Below are 23,018 nucleotides of genomic sequence, written 5' to 3'. Positions count from 1 at the left end.
ACAAACATTCTATGGAGGTAGATTTGTGTCTTAATTATTCAATCAAAACAAAGATTACTTCAATCAAAAAATATATTTTCAATAAAAAAAGTCACTTCAATCAAAAAAAAAAAATTTAATCAAAGAAAAAGTGTTCAAATGCAAATTTTTTGGCTCTCAAATATTTTTTGGGATTCAAACACTTTTTTTCTTTGATTGAAAACGTTTTTCTTTTATTGAAGTGATTTTTTTTTATTGAAAATATTTTTTCTTTTTGAAGCAACTTTTTTGATTAAACGATAAAGACACAAATCTACCTCCATAACATTGTACCCAACTTGTCACATCGAAACACTTGCTCAAACATAGCAGCCAAGTATTTCCGTTTCTCATCGAGACCGTGAACGCAGCATATGATATTTGCCTCTAGCTGATTGGCTGGGAAATAAAGCTGCGTCACAACTCTTTACGACACACTGAAAGTGGCGAGTATCGATGGAATTTGTAGTAAAAAACCATCATCCACTGCGCTACTTTTAACGTTAATGGCCCGTGTAATAAACTACATTACCCATAATGCATAGAGAGTCCTGAAACGTTGACGTGTATCTTGTTAGCGGAACTTCTAACTTTCGCGTCATTCAGTCATCAACACCGAACCAACCGGGCGGTAACAAGAACCATTTTATTGTAATTTTGTGACATTTTCCACGGCAGGTGGCTTCGGAACAGGGCGAGGAGATGGCTGGAGAAATGTCCATGATAGGTAAGCTGCACGACAGCAGTGAGGGTGTTTAGTAGCAGAGGAGGAGGAGGAGGAGGAGGAGCATCTATCAGGTTGATACACCAGAAACTGCTCCAGTAGTCCAGGGGCCAGAGCCCAACATTCCCCTGTCAGTACCACTCAAGGTGACCAAACTTACTTATGATTTTTGAAAATATCCATGTCTGTAGATGATATTCTGGTATGATAACCCTTCCTGAGTGGCAGATGGATCATAGTTATAACCAGTACTCGAGTTGTAAAAAAAATCAGAGGGGATGGTGGATTTTATCATATGGGGACAGATAATTTGTGCTGATTACAAATAATATAATATATTACAAATAATAGCAGTGACCAAAACACCTGCAGAAATAATGCAGGAATGACATAGCAGCAGATAAATGCAGCCTTCTGTAAGCTTTAAATATCCACTGGGCTTACATCTAATACATAAAAACACAAAAATAAAAACATTTTTCTGAACTTATCAATATGACTCTGTCCTTCACAGGATAAGTAAAATGGATCACTGCAAAAACTCCAAATCTTAACAAGAATATTTGTCTTATTTCTAGTTAAAATGTCTCATTTTTGTAAAAAAAATCTCATTACACTTAAAACAAGACTCATCACTGGAAAAAACAACAATTTTCACCTGTTTCAAGTAGATTTTCACTTGAAATAAGTAGAAAAATCTATCAGTGGAACAAGATTTTTTTTTCTTGTAATGAGAAGATAAATCTTGTCCCACTGGCAGAAATTATTTTTCTGGTGTTATTTTTCTGGTGATGACTCTAAATGTTGAAATAGCAGTAAAACCACATTCATTGATGAAATGACATAAGGGATAGAAAGGGGGGATGGCAGTTTTACAGGGGGGATGATTTGGACCGTTTTTATTTCAGGGGGGATGCCATCCCCCCTCATCCCCCCTCAACTCCAGTACTGGTTATCAGCTCATGAAGTTACCACCCCCTTCAGAAAATTACATTTTAGATGCTGCTGCATATCCTGGTTTAGACTCATGTACAGGATATCTGTCAATGTTTCACAATATTGTCTTTGGTATCATTTTAAAGGGGACCTTTTAAGCATTCATTCAAGCTAAGATGTGATACATTTCCTGAATCCTTATGTTTCTATGAGTATTCCAATGTTTGTATTTTGTGTCTCTGTTGTTCCTAGATGACACAGGGATAAAAGATAGTATATCATTTAGGTGAAAATTGTGTAAAAATGTGTGTTATTTATAGTTTAGAGCAGTGGTCCACAACCTTTTTTCAGTGATGTACCCCCTGTGAAATATTTTTTCAGCCAAGTACCCCCTAACCAGCGCAAAACACTTTTGGTTGTAAAAAAAGACCTAAAACAGAGCACTGTGCCATCAGTAACTGATTTATTAAACATAAAAATATTGCTGCTATGCTTCAACCACGACTCCATCGTTGGTTCAAGTGATTGACAGGTGAAGCCAGGTGGCATTTGACAGGTTAGGTGGAACCATCCTGGTGTGGGGGATAGTCTGAGGTTTTAGGATAATAAGTTGAATAGCCTACCCCTGAAGATAAAATTAATTTTATGAATTTAGACTTATATTTTCCTCAATTATTTATGAAATATTTATTTTTAAAGGATTTTTACATGGATGCTACTTTTTAAATATATGTATATTTTAAAATCTCACGTACCCCCTGGAGTGCCTTCACGTACCCCCAGGGGTACGCGTACCCCCATTTGAGAACCACTGGTTTAAAGAACTGCAGTGACCTCTATGTTGGTCAGAAAGATTCCCATCTTAGCTTGAATGAATGCTTAAAAGGTCCCCTTTAAAATGATACCAAAGACAATATTGTGAAACGTTGACAGATATCCTGTACATGAGTCTAAACCAGGATATGCAGCATCTAAAATGTAATTTTCTGAACTTCATGAGCTGATAACTATGATCCAGCTGCCACTCAGGAAGGGTTATCATACCAAAATATCATCTATAGTCATGGATTCTTTTCAAAAATTATAAGCAAGTTTGGTCACTTTGAGTGGTGCTGATATCTGGTCTGGAACATGGACTAATCAGGTTGATCACACTAGAAACCGCTCCAGTGATGAAACCTCCACCTTATTGCACCTTATTGTGAAGCACCTGGAGAGTCCAGCTGCATATCCCAGACTGCTCTTTATTGATTTCAGCTCTGCTTTTAACACAATCCATCCAGACATCCTTCTAAGAAAATTAGTTAGGTTGAACGCAAATCCCTTTTTAATTAAGTGGTATTTTTCATTTTTATCAGACAGGCCGCAACAGGTGAGATTTAACTCTGCACTTTCAGATGAAGCAGTGAGCAGTACAAGTGTTCTGCCATTTTTTGCTGCTTTGCCAAAAATGCTCTCTAATGGTTTTCTACCTTTTGTAGAGCTACAATTTTACTGTGTTTTACTCCCTAAACCACTTCCTTTCCCCCCAAAGTGGTGCTTGTCGCTTGCCAGGCCGTCATTGTAAATAAGAATGTTCTTAATGACCTGCCTGGTTAAATAAAGGCCAATGACTGAATGAATATAGAATAGTTTTTTTAATGTTCACAAAGTGTAATGCAATTCATGTCACGGGTAGTGAAAGATTCAGTAGTGTATTTTGAAGGATCAAATACTAAACATCCCATATTATCAATTTTACATCGTGCAAGTAGGGCTGGGCGATGTATCGAGATTTTAATATATATCGATATATTTTCAAACGCGATATGGTACGAGAAAATATCGTTTATATCGATTATTATTTTATTTTTTTTTTTTTACGATTTTGATATAGCTTATTTTGGGACAAATTGATTTGAATGTTTTATTTGAGATTTGCACAAATGTTTTGTTATTTGCACAACTGTCAACCTCAGTGGAAAAGTCTGCCTGTTACTGTCTACATTGTATTAATTGCACAGTGTATTTTAATTTAATTGTTATGCAGGAAAGGGATATTTGTTTTATTTTATTCAAGAAGCATTTTTATTCTATATATGCAGGCAGTTTATTTTTATTTCATTTGTTTTATATATTTTGATATTGTGCAGACCTCTGTTAATAAAGGAACCTGTGTGACATTTGGCACGAGGCTTTGTATTAAAACTGTTTTTTTAAGGGTTTGCCTCAGAAAAAAATGAAGCTAACAGAGATGCTATGCTATAACGCTTTGGGGGAAACCCCAATTATGGCACAGAAAAAATATCGATATATATCGAGTATCGCCATTCAGCTAGAAAATATCGAGATATGACTTTTGGTCCATATCGCCCAGCCCTACGTGCAAGAAATGATGAACGTGCCAATCAAACTTTGAAAATCGACTGTGCGCGTGCGCAGAACCACAAAGTAGCATTTCTCGGCAGGGGCCCCCCAGGGATCTGTCAGTTCCTCCTTTCTGTTTACTCTCTACACAAAGTGTCAGCTCCCAACCCGACCACCATGTGGTTCCATTCTCTGATGAGACTGTCATCCTCAGTTTACTCCCAGGCAGCTCCGGCATCAGCTGGACAGTTGGACTGGTTTGTGGGTTGGTGTGATGAACACCACCTGCAGATCAATGTTAAGAAAAGTGAGGAGATTGTGGTGGACCCAAGGTCCATTGGGGATCACAGCACAATTGCGATACATGGCCATGACATCACGCAGGTCACGTCCTATAAATACCTAGGCGTCCATATTGATAAGGATCTTAATTGGAGCACGCATGTGACAAATGTCTGTTAGGATCCACCAGCGCCTCCATTTTTTACGTAGGCTAAGAGTGTTTGGTGTCTGCAAAAACATTATGTTGATTTTTTTATAGAGCGACGATAGAGTCCATCGTACATTATGGCATCACCAGCTGGTTTGGGAACCTAACGGTCAAATCTAAATCCCAGATAGTAAGGTCAAAACAGCATGCTGAACCCTGAGTACGAGCTGATGAGCTCTGGCAGGAGATACAGGCTCCCCCTGTGGAAGTACAATAGATACAAGCATATGGGCAGAAATATGTGCCATTATAAACTGAATTTGAATCATTTATATTTGAATTTGAATTGCTCAACTTGAATAATTGCATAAAAAAACTGAATCTGAATCACATAATTTGAATTTGTATTGTTTAATTTGAATCATTGCATTGAAAAACTGAATCTGAATCACATAATTTGAATTTGTATTGTTTAATTTGAATCATTGCATTGAAAAACTGAATCTACATTCAGTTCTCGCAATTCAAATTCAGTTCTTGCAATTCACTTTCAATTTTACTGTGCCAGACATCCGGGTCTTCCGGAGGAAGAGTAATCGAGTGCAGATTAGGGATGGCCGGTATGGACTAAAAAATGTATCACGATAATTTCTGGCATTTATCCCAATAATGATAAAAATGACGATAAAAAAAAATACCAATTCAACTCCATCTTTTTAACTATAAATCTATCTCATCTTTCTTTCTTTCTTTCTTTCTTTCTTTCTTTCTTTCTTTCTTTCTTTCTTTCTTTCTTTCTTTCTTTCTTTCTTTCTTTCTTTCTTTCTTTCTTTCTTTCTTTCTTTCTTTCTTTCTTTCTTTCTTTCTTTCTTTCTTTCTTTCTTTCTTTCTTGCTTCTTTCTTTCTTTCTTTCTTTCTTTCTTGCTCATTTCTTTCTTTCTTTCTTTCTTTCTGGCTCATTTCTTTCTTTCTTTCTGGCTCATTTCTTTCTTTCTTTCTTTCTTTCTTTCTTTCTTTCTTTCTTTCTTTCTTTCTTTCTTTCTTTCTTTCTTTCTTTCTTTCTTTCTTTCATCTTCCTTCCTTCCTTTCTTCCCGTACGTTGTGCGTGGATTTAAAGCAGAACCATAAATCAGCTTCACACAAAAACGTAATCAACGGGAATTTATCGATTTTACCGCGAGATGACAAATTCATACCGTGGGTAATTTTTTTGACGGTATATCGTGAACGGTAAAATATCACCCATTCCTAGTGCAGATACAAAGAACTCATTCTCACGTAGCCTACTATAACCTCTATTTTCTTTCAACAATATAAACGACCAACGGGAGCTAGATATTTTGAAACCTATTGTGTTTTCTCCATTCTGTGTTTGTGATTATGTGATTCAGATTCAGTTTTTTATTGCAATTATTCAAGTTGAGCAATTCAAATTCAAATTCAAATATAAATTATTCAAATTCAGTTTCTAGTGGCACATATTTCTGCCCATACAAGCACTCCTTTATTCCACAATCAGTCAAACTTATCAATGAGCTCCCCCGAGTGGTTAGGGAGAAAGATAGGAGGCTGAGAGAAGCCGGCCCACGTGGATTGTTTAACAACTGCTGCTGCTGCGATCATGTACAGGAAGGTTAACAATACTGATGATACTAGCATCATTTTTAACAATTTGCACTAATTTATTGTTTTGCACAGCGCTATTGCAAGTGTTGCACATGCCTCTGTTAATGTTGATGTTGTTGATGTTTTTAATGTTCCGTCTGTGTCTGTCTGTACTGCAGCATTGTGGCTTTTACTCCGAGACCAATTTCTCCCACGGGAGATTAATAAAGTAAACCTTGAACCTTGTTTAGCTGCTCAGCTCGCCGGTGATCTCCCCCTGGGTTAGTTAGTTAGTTAGTTAGTTAGTTAGTTAATATTTATTTCGGTCAATCACAAACAAAAATCAAAAAACAAGATGATAACAGGTTTTTCCCTGGTCAACATTGTGATTATTTGACCGAAAAGGTCTGGGCTTGAAGCATAAAGCTTATCTTGCCCACCTTTTAACAGAATAGAATATACCAAAAGAACAAATGAAGTATCATAAGTCTACACAAAATTATGATAATAATAATAATAATAATAATAATAATAATAATAATAATAGCAATAATAATGATAACAATAATAATAATAGTAATAATAGCAATAATAATGATAATTAAAGCTGCAAGCAGCGATGAACGGGCCCTCGCACTCACGGCCACCGCCCCCCATAAGCATATCAGAAACGACACCAGCCACGACTTCCTATGTCAAACCATTCAAAAGTTATAGCAGAAAAAAGGGACAACCAATCAGAAGAAGGGGGGGGCTAATTCAGGCCAATGAAGGTCAAGGACTCCATACAGAATCTGATGACACCACCCACGACTCTCTATGTCAAACCATTCCAAAGTTATAGCAGAAAATCGGGACAACCAATCAGAAGAAGGGGTGGGGCTAATTCAGGCCAATGAAGGTCAAGGACTCCATACAGAATCTGATGACACCACCCACGACTCTTTATGTCAAACCATTCAAAAGTTATGTCAGAGAAAAGTTTTCTAGGGGGCGCTGTTGAGCCGTTAGGCCACGCCCATTAATGTAAACCATGAAATATCCAATTTATCACCAAGTCTGGCTTGCATGCAAAATTTGGTGACTTTTTGAGCACTATCAAATATGGACCAATCAGATGAAGGGGACGAGCGCTTTTTCGCGTCTAGCGTCATCACCCTACTCGCCACCGATTGGTCGGGGGGCGGGGCCGTCATCACCCTACTCGCCACTGATTGGTCGGGGGGCGGGGCCGGCAGACGTTTGAATCAGGAAGCGGGAGTCAGCGCGAGAGCGACTGGCGGCTCGCGGCGATTTTATCATTAAAAAAAGGACAACCAATCAGAAGAAGGGGCGGGGCTAATTAAGGCCAACGAAGCTTGAGGACTCATTACAGAGTCCCATGACATCACCCACAACTTCCTATGTCAAACCATTCAAAAGTTATGGCAGATAAAAGTATTCTAGGGGGCGCTGTTGAGCCGTTAGGCCACGCCCATTAATGCAAACCATGAAATATCAAATTTATCGCCAAGTCTGGCTTGCATGCAAAAAATGGTGACTTTTGGAGAACTATCAAATATGGACCAATCAGATGAAGCGCGCGCTTTTTCACGTCTAGCGTCGCCACGGTAACACTTTTGAAAGAGAAAAGTAATGCGTGTAGTCGCAAGATGGAGACGCACATTTTGAGGTATAACACACCTGGGTGCACGTTACGGTTCGGGCCGTATTAATTGCCGAAGGAATGGCATAAATTGCGCCAAAATTACACAATTAATTCAAAATAGCTGACTTCCTGTTCGGTTTCGGCCATGGCTCCAAGAGACTTTTCTTTAAGTTGCGACATGATCCAGGTGTGTACCGATTTTCGTGCATGTACGTCAAACCGTATTGTGGGGCTTGAGGCACAAAGTTTTCCGGGGGGCGCTGTTGAGCCGTTTTGCCACGCCCATTAATACAAACCATGAAATATCAAATTTATCGCCAGGCCTGCCTTGCATGCAAAATTTGGTGACTTTTGGGGAACTATCAAATATGGATCAATCAGATGAAGGGGGGGCGCCCCTTATGGCATCTAGCGTCGCCACGGTAACACTTTTGAAAGAGAAAAGTAATGCGCGTAGTCGCAGGATAGAGACGCACATTTTGATGTATAACACACCTGGGTGCACGTTACGGTTCGGGCCGTATTAATTCTCAAAGGAATGGCTCATATTGCTCCAAAATTATGCGATTCATTCAGAATGTTCAAAATAGCCGACTTCTTGTTCGGTTTCGGCCATGGCGCCAAGAGACTTTTCTTTAAGTAGCAACATGATAAAGATGTGTACCGATTTTCGTGCATGTACGTCAAACCGTATTGTGGGGCTTGAGGCGCAAAGTTTTTTCTGTCTGAACCAATCAGATCAAGGGGGGGTGCGCTTTTTGGCATCTAGCGTCGCCACGGTAACGCTTTTGAAAGAGAAAAGTAATGCGTGGTGTCGGAGGATGGAGACGCACATTTTGATGTATAACACACCTGGGTGCACGTTAAGGTTCGGGCCGTATTAACTGCCGAAGGAATGGCATAAATTGCGCCAAAATGACACAACTAATTCAAAATGGCCGACATCCTGTTCGGTTTCGGGCATGACGCCAAGAGACTTTTCTTTAAGTTGTGCCATGATACAGGTGTGTACCAATTTTCGTGCATGTACGTCAAATCGTATCGTGGGGCTTGAGGCACAAAGTTTTCCGGGGGGCGCTGTTGAGCCATTTTGCCACGCCCATTAATGCAAACCATGAAATATCAAATTTTTCGCCAGGCCTGACTTGCATGCAAAATTTGGTGACTTTTTGGGCATGTTTAGGGGGGCAAAAAGGCCTTCCTTTTGTCAGAAAAATAATAATAATAAAAAAAAAAAAAATAATACAAAGAATTCCTGCAAATACAATAGGGCCTTCGCACTGCAAGTGCTCGGGCCCTAATAATGATAGCTCTGAAAACAGAAAGTGAAAAGATGCTAAGGAAACCGACAAAACCAATTTAAGTTGTCATTTTATCTCATGCATGTGTGCATTCTTCTTTGTTTGCTTATTGTGCTCCTATATATGTGTCCATTACCTTTGCTTTGAATAATATCTTGTATGCTTTTATTGAGTTTGCTAGTTTAAGGTCGTTATCTAATGAGTTCCACAGTTTTACTCCTAAAACAGATATACATCTGCCCTTTGTATTTGTTCTTATTGCTGTTTTGGGTGACTTGGTTGTGCTGCAGGTTCGGTGATCCTGGCTCTGCTCCTGGCCGGGTACCTGGGCCAGCAGTACCTGCCTCCCCCCACGCCTAAGGTCCTGGGGCTGGACCTGGGCACCACCTTCTGCTCCGTGGGCGTGCTGCACCCGGGCAGCGGGGAGGTGGAGGTCCTGGCGGACGAGGAGGGCCGGAGGAGCCTCCCCAGCACAGTGAGCTTCACCAGCACCGCGGTGCTGGCCGGACACGAAGCCCTGGACCGGGCCGACGGAAACCCGCACAACACCGTCTACGACGCCAAGAGGTTCATCGGGAAGCTGTTTGAGCCCGGAGTCCTGGAGCAGGAGAGCAGCAGGTACCCGTTTGAGGTGAGGCAGGTCCACCCGTCCTGGAGGCTGGAACTCCCTCCACACGATCACAAGCAGCTTTATTTGGACAAGACAGGGAGTTTGACTCCGTTCTTTTCGCTCACTGTACAGTAAATAGACAAATGACAGCTCTTATGAACATATATACAATTTTAAAAAGTGAAAGGTGCAGCAGTATGAGGTAGACATGGTTATTGAAAGGTGCATTGTTACAGCATATGATTGTGGTTATTAGGGACCGAGCACCAGCAAGGCTTGTGCGAAGCCCTATTGAAATCGGTACGATTATTATTATTTTATCCGAAAACAATCGCGTTTTTGAGGCGCATAACTTACTCGAAAAGTTGTGAAACTTGGCACGCACATTCCATGTGGCGAAAAATTACGTATTCTAATAGTGTCAAAAAGGGGCGTGGCCTAATGGCTCAACAGCGCCCCCTAGAAAACTTTGTGCCTCAAGCCCCACAATACGGTTTGACGTACATGCATGAAAATCGGTACACACCTGTATCATGTCGCAACTTAAAAAAAAAGTCTCTTGGCGCCATGGCCGAAACAGAACAGGAAGTCGGCCATTTTTAATAAATCGTGTCATTTTGGCGCAATTTTATGCCATTTTCACGTGTCGTACTTTAACGAACTCCTCCTAGCAGGATCGTCCGTTCGACATAGAACTCGCTCAGGAGACAAAAAAAGACGTTAACGATGAAAAGTTTTCAAAATCGTGAGTTTTCGTGAAATGGCATGGCCGTGGCGCCGCGTCAAACTTAAACGCTAAACAGGAAGTGATACTAGTAGCTGATTGGCCGATATGTGATTCTGCCATAACTTTTGAATGGTTTGACATAGAGAGTCGTGGGTGGTGTCATCGGACTCAGTTTTGAGTCCTTGACCTCAATTGGTGAAAATTGCACGCGCGAGGTCCCGTTCATCGCTGCTTGCAGCTTTAATTATTATTATTATTATTATTATTATTATTCAGCAGAGATGCTACCTGACCGTTTCCTGGTCCTGGACCGGTACAGGTCCAGGATAGATGGGAGGTTAGTCCCAGTTATCCTCTCTGCAGACCTGATTGTCCGTTGCAGTCTGTTCTGTCTAGTTTGGTGGTCGATCCGAACCAGACAGTGATGGAAGTGCAGAGAACAGACTGGATTATGGCAGAGTAGAAGGTGATCAACAGCTGCTGTGGCAGGTTAAACTTCCTGAGCTGCCGCAGGAAGTACAACCTCTGCTGAGCCTTCTTTCTTACGGAGTTGATGTGGGTGGACCACTTCAGGTCCTGGGAGATGGTGGACCCCAGGTGAGGGGGGGGGAGTGGCGGTGGATTTTTCCTGAAATCCACCGTCATCTCCACTGTCTTGAGCGGGTTCAGCTCCAGATGGTTCCGACTGCACCAGTGGACCAGCTGTTCCACCTCCCGTCTGTACACAGATGTAAATGCAATGATTTGAAAATCATTGCGTATTTGTGATGGCAGCCCTTTACCAGTTGTGATCATTTTAATCCATAAATCTTCAAAATAGTGCAAGCTATCCACCACTGTTTTCCCACAGCCTTTCAAACTGTTTGTTAAATTTAGATACTAAGAAGTAAAAGTTTGCTCATTGTTGTGAATAAAACCAGTGTGAATTGTATCAAATTAAGCATTTGTTCCCTCCAGCTTTTTATTTATCTAACCTTTATTTATCCAGGAAATTTCCCATTGAGGAACAAGATCTCTTCTTCCAGGGAGTCCCGGTCACCTTCACTAATGCCGTGTCTCTGTCCGTCTCTAGGTGGTGAACAACAATGGAAGTGCAGAGTTTGTGATCACCACCAACCACACCTTCAGCGTGACCCCGGAGTTCATCGGCTCCCGGCTGCTGCTGAAGCTGAGGGAGACGGCTGAGCGGCAGCTGGGCGTTCCCATCCACAAGGCCGTCATCTCGGTGCCCGCAGAATTCGACGAGAGACAAAGGAACTACACCGTCAGAGCTGCAAACCTTGCAGGTCAGACTGCTATTGAACTCATGTTGCAGCATTTTCTTTGGATAGCTGCAGACCAGGGGCCTCATGTTCCAAATGTGCGTGGATTTCAACGTGAATCAGTGCGTTTTTACGTACGCAAAAAAAAAATCAGATGATCAATACTGTGCTTATGCCCAAATCCATGCAGGTTCCTTTGAACATCACAATCAGCGTGGATTTGAGCGCACATGCGGGAGACAAACACTCCACCCTGTCTCCTCCCTCAATAGATATATTTGAATATGATGATGAAGATAATTATCCATTAAAAACTGCTCATCTTAACAAGGAACTTGCAAAAACAAATAAAACAAAGACAGTCCTGTCAAAAGTTGAGGCCTGGAAAAAATAATTTATTTGGGGGCATTTACGTGAAAGACCGCAACTTTCCACGTTCAAATCAATTTTCGAATATCCGACCGTGAGCGTGGAAAATGGCGTACACACGTTTTTTGTGCGCTGCACGTTTCGAATATTAGGCCCCAGGCGTCTACCTTTCCAATTGAGCTTTAAATCAGAAGAGAAATGAAAGCTCTCAAGGCTCTACGTGCTGATTTCAGCTGTTGCGGGAAAATTGCAGGAATAAAAGCCTGTTTGTCTTTGGTGTTTCAGGTCTGGAGATCTTGCGTGTGATCAACGAGCCTACAGCCGCAGCCATGGCCTACGGCCTGCACAAGGTGGACGTCTTCAACGTGCTGGTGGTGGACCTCGGTGGAGGGACCCTGGACGTGTCCCTGCTCAATAAACAAGGGGGCATGTTCCTCACCAGGGCCATGGCAGGTAATGTGCTCCACCTCTAGAAAGAAAAGCTTTCAAATATGTATTCTTATTGGCTAAATTTGATCACCAAAGATTTCCTCAGACATGTCTTTTTTCAAATTCACAATCCAGAACAAAGCACATTAAGTGTTTAATAAATGTGTTATATAGAGGGAATGCGCATGACGTCACAGATGCAACTTCACAGCGGGTTACGCCCACTGAGTGGCAGAAAGACTGAGTGTCAGTAAGACTGAGTGGCAGCGTAGACTTTCAGTTTGAGCAACTGGAAAACATCTAAAATGGGAAAGAGCTGTTGTGTGATCGACTGTACTCATAGATTTAGCAAGAAATTGGAGTTATCGTTTTACAGACTGCCGAAAAATAAGCTTAAGAGACAAATGGATCCCTGCAATTCACAGAAACCTCTGGATTCCAGGCACCGCAACGTGGATTTGCGGTTACCATTTTGTATCAGGTGATGTTGGATTTTTGGGTAGCTAACGTTAAACGGTCAAATCATAAAGGTCGGTGTCCTCATCACTTTAATTTCACCAACAAATCCTGCCTTGAAGTAGGACCAAGCGTCAAGACTTTTGTATGCCTTCAAGCTTTGCTTCGTGTATTTCCCCGGCGTAGAAATATAAGTACATATAAATATCAGGAAACTGGATTTGTGGACAAATATTAATGTCCATGGATCACTGGTTCTTGGGGTAACTGTACGGGTCACTGTCAAGTCCAACTGCCTTTAATTTAAGCTCATAATCGGCTGTTATCCCGTCTTCTCCACTAGTTGCAGGTGTTTTTGCCACTCAGTGCAAGTAAGAGGGCGTGGTTCAGTGGGGAAGTGACGACCCTCTATTAACCGGAGCCTCTTTTGTGCAGGAAATAACAAGCTCGGAGGTCAAGACTTCAGCCAGCGGTTGCTCCAGTACACCACAGAACGAATCCGTCAGGAGTTCGGAGTGGCACCCACGCTCAAGGAGGACATCCACCACCTCCGACAGGCAGTGGAGGCGGCCAAGCTCAACCTCACGCTCCACCCAGCGACCACGGTCAGGGTGCCGCTCCACCTCCACAGCCACGAGAGCGCCGACACGCCGGAAGGCCACGCTCCCAACGCTCTGTTCCAGGCCGAGCTCACCCGTGCGCTGTTCGAGCAGCTCAACGAGGATCTCTTCCAGAAGATCCTGGCCCCGGTGAAGATCGTGTTAGCCGAAGGCCACCTGGAGAAGCAGGACGTGGATGAGGTGGTTCTGGTCGGAGGCTCCACCAGGATCCCGCGGATCCGGCAGCTGATCAGCCAGTTCTTTGGGAAGGAGCCCAACACGTCGGTGGACCCCGACCTGGCGGTGGTTACGGGCGTGGCCATCCAGGCCGGCATCATGGGCGGCTCCTGGCCGCTGCAAGTGAGCGCCATAGAAATCCCCAACAGACACCTGCGCAAGACCAACTTCAGCTAATCTCCCAATCGGTCCGAATATTTATTAAGATGGGACGTGCCAGTCTTTTCTACCAGTGTTATGACTGTACTTTTTTTGTGTGTTTAATTTAACATCTGTTGATGGGAGAGAAATGCACGACTTAAAGCGCTTTCCCCTGAAGAAAAAGAAAGTCAAAAATGACACAGCACATGTGGAACTCGTTTCCTCAACAGTAAGAAAGGAGAAGTGAACAGTTGGGTTTCACACTCTTTAACGTGACGGATGTGGTGGGTTTTTCTGACCAGTTACAGCAGAAAAAACATGAAATGTGACTGAAGAGCATCGACCTGCTGCTCCACTGGGAATCAATTCAGGAAACATCCACTTGTTCAAAGGATGTTTTGAAGCATCCAGTGCAACTTCACCTTAATTTATTTATGTTATGTTTTTTGGCTCCGAGTATGTCTTTTTTGTGTGTGTGCGTTTGGCAGATATCTCTGCTGGTAAGGTTGTGCCTGTGAGCTTTCTGCAGGTTCATCAAGTCTTAATATGGCTTCATGGTTTGCATCACATTTGGTCGGGAGGATGACTGGAAGTCTGGGAAATCTCAGTTTAAATATTAATATACACACTTAATTTAAAAGGACTCTACTGTAATGTTAGATTTAATCCTTTATTAGTCCGCCTTCTTGTTGAAGTGCAGAGTCCCTAAGCACCAAACCAAGAAGCCTTAAGTTTCATCAGTCTCTCGTCTTTAGCATGATGAGTAAAGTACAGATTGATCTGGTTATTCTCCTCCGAGGGAGGAGGAACTTTCAAGACTTCTTTGTCAGCCAACTTTGTTTTTGTGCAATAATGAATGCTGTAAATGGAAATACTGTGTACTAGGACAGCCTGCTTTAGCTGCTGTAGGGGGTCAGTTCTGTCAGTCCTACAGGAGGACCAAAGTGTTGCTCATCAGTGCCTTGTGTATCTGCTGTTGAAGTTACTGCCACGACTAAAATGTTGATATTTGTGGATATCAGTACGTTTATTTGAACGCATTCCCCCACTTTCATCCTGCTAGTCAGGAGGCTGGTTGTTCCACATCCAGTTTGGCTGATCTGCATCTCTGAAATCATGAGTCTCGGCACTGAACTCAATGTACTCACATTCCTTTAATAGGTATCACAGCTAGTCGTTTTTGCCAAATGTAATTTTGTGAGTTTGTTTTGTTAGATCCACTGATGTTGATTTGCTTCAGCCTTCCATGGAAAAGATACTGGTGGTTAATTTCAGTCCCCAGTGGGTGAATGTAACACTGGGATCTTTTTGTACTGCAGGTTTTACACAACACAGACCTCGATGTCTTGAGCTCGGGACATTGAGACTGTAATCTGCCCTCCACATTAAAATATCATTTCTCAACTTTACCAATGTCCCTTTATTTTGAAAAGTTAAGCTTCAGTGTTGCTCCCAAAGTACTTAACACACATTCCACATAGTTTAAAGTCACCCAGATGAGACAAATATTGATGAAAGGGCTTGCGGATAGTTACAATCTTAATTCTTTGAGTAGCACGAATGCTCTTTTTCAAGTGTTGCAGTTAGCGCTTTCATTACCTTCCTGCTTTACTGGAGCTCAAAAAGCACAGAACAGGCTCTCACTGGACTTAAACAAATCAAAAGATGCACACAAGGCAAATCAATATATTATAAGATTTACTATTGATTTTGGAGGCACAGTAATACCCAAAGAGATAAAACAAAAGGCAATTGGTATGTTGACAGTGTAGCCCCATTTCATTTGCAGCGTTTACATCCCAACGAGACGGGTTTGCCGGCACTGAAAAACCAGCGATTTTACTGCAACTCAAAAGGCCAGACCTGCTACTGTAATGATTCAACTGTCACATTAAAGGTTATCGTCGTTGGCTGGAGCATCTCACGCGTTAGCTCTCCTATTACATACACATACAACATAGCACTGCATGCAAGGTAAAAACATATCCAGTCAGAAAACACAGTACAATAAATGCATCTTGACAAAGGAAACGATCAAAAACATGTCACCATTAAACAAACAAAACTGTACAAATCTTAATCCTTCACAGCATTGTCACCAGTTGTTCTGGTTTCACTGGGAGCACAGCTCACCCCAAGTCCCAAAGACCCTAAAAGCTGCATGCACTGAACAGAAGTACAGCAGGAGTAAAAAATATTTTACATAAATCTCTCTCTATGTACACACACACACACACATATGTGAATATTTCACCTGGAGGACAAGGCAGGATATCTGTAAACATTTTATCGTCCTTTTTAAGTCTAAATATCTTAAATTTTAATGTTAGTACTTTTATGAACTACCTACTGCTTCATGCTGAAATAAAAACCTCTGCTAGAAAGAAATGTAGCTGCTAAGAGGAAATCATTTACAGTGCGTAAAATAAACGGTTTTGAAATTGTAAGAGAGAATGTAGAAACCCATGTCTGCAAGAAGCAGCCGCTACCGGCTCATTTCAACAGGACTGATGGATGCAACCAACTCCATCAGTAAGAAGTGCTTTCATCTGTGTGCAATATACATTTCTTTTTTTAATAAGAGGGAAAACATATTTACAGTGTATACAAATAAAGAGGGTGTCTTGTGTTTCCGGCAAATATGGGAGTCAATTCATCAGTGAGCCAAAAGAGAAGAGGAGGAGACGTCACACTGATCAAAACAAAAGGACGTGAATGTGGAGTGTGGTTTCCAGCTCCTGAGAGCAGACGGAGTAAATCACTGACTGATGCCCTGGCTGTTGTAGTAGTCGTAGCTGCTGTCCCCGTACAGCTCCTCCTCAGCGCCGTCTCTCACCTCTAGAGGGCGACAGAGGAGAGCACACAAATAAGCGCACGGTATTTCTTAGACGTCCTGATATGGGCAGAAATATGTGCCACTAGACACTGAATTTGAATAATTTATATTTGAATTGCCCAACTTGAATAATTGCATTGAAAAACTGAATCTGAATCACATAATTTAAATTTTTATTGTTTCATTTGAAACATTGCATTGAAAAACTGAATCTGAATAGCATAATTTGAAATTGAATTTATTAGTTTGGAACTGAATGTAACATTATGAAATTGAATTCAATTGTTCTGAAATTGTATTTGATCCTCACTGAAAATTCAACTCTCTTTATACTTTCAAATTCAGTTCTTGCAATTCAATTTCAATTTACTGGAGTCACTGTGCCAGACATCCGGGTCTTCCGGAGGAAGAGCAATCGAGTGCAGATACAAAGAATTACTTTTCACGTAGCCTACTATAATAACCTCTATTTTCTTTCTTTCCTCCAGAAGACCCGGATGTCTGGCACAGTAAAATTGAAATTGAATTGCAAGAACTGAATTTAAATTGTGAGAACTGAATGTAGATTCAGTTTTTCAATACAATGATTCAAATTAAGCAATACAAATTCAAATGATGTGATTCAGATTCAGTTTTTTAATGCAATTATTCAAGTTGAGCAATTCAAATTCAAATATAAATTATTCAAATTCAGTTTCTAGTGGCACATATTTCTGCCCATATCCTCACCTCTTTATTTTCATCAAACACTCACCTTGGACCCCCAGCCCTAGAGGGTGTTTAGACCGGGGGCCTATAAGCTCTCCTACACTACGATGTCTCCAGCGGGAGGATTGTGGGGGAGGATGGGCGATGAAGGGATGATGAGTGGATGAGTGGATGGATGGATGGATGGATGAAGAGGAATGGGGCAAAAGGGTGGGATGCTGCAATGGCTGCATTTGACATATGCAGGTATGGAAGAAGTCACGTGGGGCTGGTGGAGATGACACGCCAACAAAGGATGGAGCAGAGTGGACGCTACTGGGGTTGGTCTTTGATATGGAAGAGAGGAAGAGGAGGGGCGAGAACATTCACATACACACCAACACAGGCTGGTAAACGTGTAGCTCTTCATCTCACCACCAGGTTCTTACCAGAGAAGATGAGTTTCTCCTTCATGACATTGACGTCCCGGGTGGAGGTCCGGACCGAGGCGCTCAGCATGATCTGTTCAGGATTGTAGCTGCGCATGCCGCTCGTCCGATACCTGCGGGGTCACATGTTTGGTCAGGAATCACAGTGGCATCCAGAACTATTGGTAAACAGGCTGCTTCTGCTGAGAGGAGAGCAGGACCGTGTTTTGGTTCGTTCAAACACATTTCAATTTCACATCTGTTTTAGGGAATTAAGGAGTCGTGTCGAGCAAACTTTTGTGAAGGTGAACTTGTTTTACAGTTGGGGCTAAAAGGGTTGATTAGTGACAAAATAAATGTTGGCCGACATTTACATCTTTTCAGACTCATGTTGATTCCATTTAACTTTTTGTGATTAATGTTTCAAAGTCTCCAAAATCTGTTTTGAGTATATTACATATATAAAAAAACATGTAATTTACATAAACATTCAGACTCCATATGAGACTTCAGCAGCTGAGGGCTGGTCCATCCTGAGATGCTTCTCCATCGTGACAGAAGAACACTCACGGCTCACTAAAAGTCGAGTCCAGGTCAGGACAAAGGTAAACTTCTGTTCCAGTTAAAAAACTCCAGATTTTCCTGCACTGCTTTTTCCTTTCAGATTCTGCTTTGGTTGAATCGGAGGAAGAAGTTCATGTGCTGGCTTTTAGAGTACTAAAGATGAGTCAGGATTTTGTGTATATAATTTATATGTAACCGGTTGGTGTGCAGTCGTAAATACTCCCAGATTCCAGCCTTACTTTTGGAAGGATCTGGGAGTATTCCCGATGTCGGTGTGGGAATAAGCAAAAGCCCAGCAGCATTTATCTTTCTTTGAGTTTAGTCATCTGCGCTGTGAGGCAAGTAACCAGCAAGTCAATGGTTGAACATTTTCTGATGAAGCAAAAAACTTGAATATTTGGCCACGATTCCCGACCCCACATCATGATGGGAATTGAAGCCCATCAAGGAAAAGATGGATGCAGAAAATATAGAGCAATCCTCAACTTGAGAATTTGCCAGAGTGCAAGTCTGCAGCCAAAGTTTAAAAGTGATGAAAACATTAAGTGTCAAAGTGGATCAGCCAGAGTGTGAGACAGCTGAGCACCGACACTCCCCACCCGACCTGTCTGAACCTGAATGTTTCTGAAACCGTAAATGGAGAAGCATCATAAAAATTAATTTGCCAAACCTGTAAGACCATTCACAAGAAGTATTGAGGCATCACTGCCAAAGCTGCTTAACATTAAGTGCAGAGTCTGAACATGTTTGTAAATGGAATATTTTTTGTCATTATAAAATAAACTGAAATGTATAAGGTTCAGCTGCTTGCTTCCTGTTCTTACAGCTGATAATGAGGCATAAGAAGGTATTAATCAAAATGTATTTGATTAAATGCATCGATGTGTCACCCAGGAAGATATTCACAGTTCAATAAGTTGCTAATAAATGCGTTTTGTTCCAGATCCTGTGCTGCTGTCCTTTAGAGGGCAAGTTATCATAATGTTCAAAGGGATTTTTAATTATCCTTCATAAGATGGCGCCTAACCAAATAACTGGTGCTTGATTAAACAATTATTATTCTTTGTGCATAATGCTATACATTTATTGATAATATGCTAAATTGATCAGCATGACTGGACATCCAGCTTATTGTGAAATGCAGGTACAGTTGTGTGTCCCTTTACAGTGAATTGTTAGGATTTCATTTCACATGTGGGAAAAAGATATCCTTTCAGTAATGAAAAGATTATTGACTCTGATTAACTCAAAGAGATTAGTCACGGTAACTAGTGAATAATGCAGTTAGACAAAGAGCAGAAAGGCAGTTCAGTAATCAGCATCAATAAAAGTTTATCCTAAGGCAACTGGCCTGGATGAGTGCAGAACCAGGGTTTAATTTAGCCACTTACTTGTTACACCTAATGACCGATGATGTATTCATAATTCAATTTATCATTGGATAGTTTTTTTTGATTATGTGGGTTGAATGTGTTCATTTTGTTTTAGGTAGAGCAATAAAGGCAAAAGGTCTTTTAAGAGAGACCCAGTGCAGAACAACAACAAATGGTAGAGAGAAGTCAGGGATGGAAATAATATAGAAATATGGTGGAAATCAGGGGTGAGAGGGAGCTCTAAGTAAAATGGATCATATATTACCAAAATGAGCCAAAAAAGAAAAAGAAAAATAGACAAGGAAGATACAATAAAAAAAAAAAAGAGCGCCGAAGGCCAAGAATGCATCAAACAAACAGAGAACAAAAGAGGGTGAAAGGAGAGAAGATTTGCGGGTTGGAAGAGGTGACCCAGTTACCTGATCATGTGATAGCTGAGAGAAGATGCCAGAATGCAGCAGAGGCGGAGGAGGAAAGCATGCACATCAGGCAGAGGAGAGAGGACGAGGGAAGAGGTGGAAAGATAGAGGACAACAGAAGGTGGGAGAAAAGAGAGGTCAGTTTGGAAGCCAGCAGAAGCGACTGAAGAGCTCAGCCAAGCAGAGCACGCTGGACCGTGACGAGGAGGAGACTAAAACCTCCATCCCAGCGGTGACGAGAGCGCAGGTCCACCATCAACAAAACAACAACACTATTCAACTGACAAAGAGAAACACCAGAGGAGTCTGAAGGTTTTAACCAAGTAGTAGTAAGATTACGGTTCATCTTCTCTGTCAACTCCGGTTTGTGACTAAACAGATGTACAGTGATGGGAGGAAGCAGAAATACATCAGAGCAGCTAATAAACCCAAACAATACGTACTTCAATATGCTGAAAACCAACCTATGAACTGTTGTTTTGCTAATATATTCCCGGGCAGTACATGTGTGACAGAATGAACTGAATTTAAAAACCGAAGGTGTAATAAAGCTGTTGTGAAAGTAAAAGTGCAAGACCAAAAATGGAGAAACATTTACTCTTCATTTGTGCCCCTTGTTATGATTTGATCCTTGGATCTTCAAGGGTTTGCACTTACTTCTGGAAAATGAAGATCCCGGTGACGGCAGCGAGGGAGAGGAGGTCTGCAAACACCCACATCAGGCAGTATTCATTTGGCCTCTGAAAGGACACAACAAGCAAACACATGGTCATGGCAGATATGAATTTTGTCAAATCTACCACTGGACAGAGCCACAGAGCTCATCTAATATGTGAGCAGCAAAACTGAATCCTCCTTCAAATGTTACATCAAATGCTCTTTCTGAATAAATCCACCGTATCCAATGAGGTATTGATTTAAAAGAAAAAGAAAAGTTTAGTACATCTTTTAAAGAAGAAATAATGTAGGGCTGCAACGATTCCTCGAGTAACTCCATTACAAAAAAATCATCGAGGAGCTTCCTCTGCCTCAGAGCTTTGTTTAATAAAAAAATGGATTTAAAGCTCACCTTTGGCACAGATTATTTTTAGTGTGACAAGGTGCTTATATACATAATAAAGGCACTTATTTATTTACTCACATGCCTTTATTATGTATATCTATGGGTACGCATCCCCTATGAAGCGGAAGAAGACGGCGGCAGGCTTTTCACGTGTTCACGTTTCAAAGTGTGGGAACAGTTTTGAAAACAGTGACAGCGACAATGAGCAAACGCAGAAAAGCAAAAGTGATAAGAGGAAGAGACAGAATGTTAATGGTGTGGGATCATTTTAAATTAAAAATTAAGGTCCTGTATGGAGGATTTTTTGTGCCAAAATTAAATAAATAAATACATCATTAATTAATTAAAATGGGAATGAAATATATCATTCATTAATTAAGTGTCATTAATTAATTAAAATTAGAATGAAATATGTCATTAATTAATTAAAATACAATTCATTTTAAGTAAAAATATATATTTATTATTTCAGCATTTAATTAATTAATGACACATTTAATTAATGATTTTGTGTTGCTGAATCATGAAATGTAAATGTAAAACTGTCAGTTTCACTCGTCAAACTCAGTGGGCGGATTCCAAACCCCTCATTGGTTCCCCTGCACATCAAGTCAAGATGGGAAAGTGCAGAAATAACTCCAACAACTTCGAGCAGTTCCTCTGCTTTACAGGCTACATGCTCGGCAGCCGGGGTCAGCAGATACTGCTTCCACATACTCTGCAAGGTCGAAGATATCGCTCACCAACTCTCTACAAAGTTCACGAAAATCCTCCAAACTCACAGCTGTCATGTTTAGAAAATCCAAAGCAGTGGATTCCACTAGATTTGCGTTAGCCCCGCCCACTGAGTTTGACGAGTGAAACTGACAGTTTTACATTTACATTTCATGATTCAGCAACACGAAATCATTAATTAAATGTGTCATTAATTAATTAAATGCAGTTTTACATTTCATGATTCACACGCAACACGAAATCATGTCATTAATTAATTAAATGCTGAAATAATAAATATATATTTTTACTTAAAATGAATTGTATTTTAATTAATTAATTACATTTTTAATTCTAATTTTAATTAATTAATGACACATTTAATTAATTAATGATATATTTCATTCCCATTTTACTTAATTAATTATGTATTTATTTATTTAATTTTGGCACAAAAAATCCTCCATAGGTCCTGGTCCACAGCATTTCTGTTTAAACGTATTGGATCTGAATGAGAAGTTTCACAATTTCAAGGCGGTGTTTAAGAATATTTATTATTTTATTTTTGAAACTTAGAAAAAATAAGTGGGAAACTATTTTATTTATTTTTATTTCTCAGGAAATGTTAAGTTTGAATTAATTTCATTTTTTTCAAACAAGCAGTTTACTTGTGTGCATTAATAAATGTAAATTTCTCTTATAAAGGAAACAAATTGGTTGTTTTTATTAGGTGAGCGGTCTTGGTTTCTATTGTATATTTATAATTGGGCTTTAATTAATTATACAAAAGCAAGTTTTATCAGATTATTTGATTAATCGCTGGAATATTCAATAGAATAATTGGTTACCAAAATATTAGATAGCTGCAGTCCTATAATAATGTCAACAGGGATTCAAACAGTCAGATGTAACACATGAGTAACGTTTTGTATAAATAGAGTAAAGCACTTGTGAAGTACTGACTTCTGTTGATCTTCAGAAGATAAACCAGCAGATATGACTGTGGGACACAGTTCAAGCTTACAGACAACACTGCAGATGCCATGGCAGAACAAACCCCTGAAGCATGCAGCCGGAGGCCGGGAGTCACGTCAAC

General features: G+C 40.7%; 2 protein-coding genes across 6 annotated transcripts in view; one reads left to right on the top strand and one right to left on the bottom strand.

Annotated features, from left to right (window-relative positions):
• Window positions 1-614: 614 nt before the first annotated feature.
• hspa13 (heat shock protein 70 family, member 13) lies at window positions 615-15,902 on the top strand. Its single transcript, XM_061718901.1, has 5 exons — window positions 615-745; window positions 9,299-9,639; window positions 11,418-11,631; window positions 12,262-12,429; window positions 13,297-15,902. The coding sequence occupies exons 1-5, from the start codon at window positions 721-723 to the stop codon at window positions 13,872-13,874; spliced, it is 1,326 nt and encodes a 441-aa protein (XP_061574885.1). The 5' UTR covers window positions 615-720; the 3' UTR covers window positions 13,875-15,902.
• The window catches only part of gdpd5b (glycerophosphodiester phosphodiesterase domain containing 5b), a 51,041-nt gene continuing 43,542 nt past the window's right edge, over window positions 15,520-23,018 (bottom strand). For 2 of the 5 annotated variants that reach the window (XM_061718898.1, XM_061718899.1), the window contains exons 14-17: window positions 20,803-20,885; window positions 20,146-20,160; window positions 17,811-17,923; window positions 15,520-16,676 (exon numbers count right to left, since the gene is read on the bottom strand). In XM_061718898.1, the coding sequence (XP_061574882.1) occupies window positions 16,597-16,676; window positions 17,811-17,923; window positions 20,146-20,160; window positions 20,803-20,885 (291 nt within the window). In that variant the 3' untranslated portion in view covers window positions 15,520-16,596. Of the gene's footprint in view, window positions 16,677-17,428; window positions 17,709-17,810; window positions 17,924-20,145; window positions 20,161-20,802; window positions 20,886-23,018 lie in introns of all 5 variants that reach the window. The other 3 variants (XR_009782483.1, XR_009782484.1, XM_061718900.1) reach the window with 3 other exon arrangements.

This window comes from Cololabis saira, chromosome 4 (genome assembly GCF_033807715.1).
Source record: "Cololabis saira isolate AMF1-May2022 chromosome 4, fColSai1.1, whole genome shotgun sequence".
Taxonomy (NCBI): Eukaryota; Metazoa; Chordata; class Actinopteri; order Beloniformes; family Belonidae; genus Cololabis; species Cololabis saira.
The sequence above is the reverse complement of the archived record's forward strand: the minus strand, read 5'-3'. Positions and strand labels throughout refer to the sequence as shown.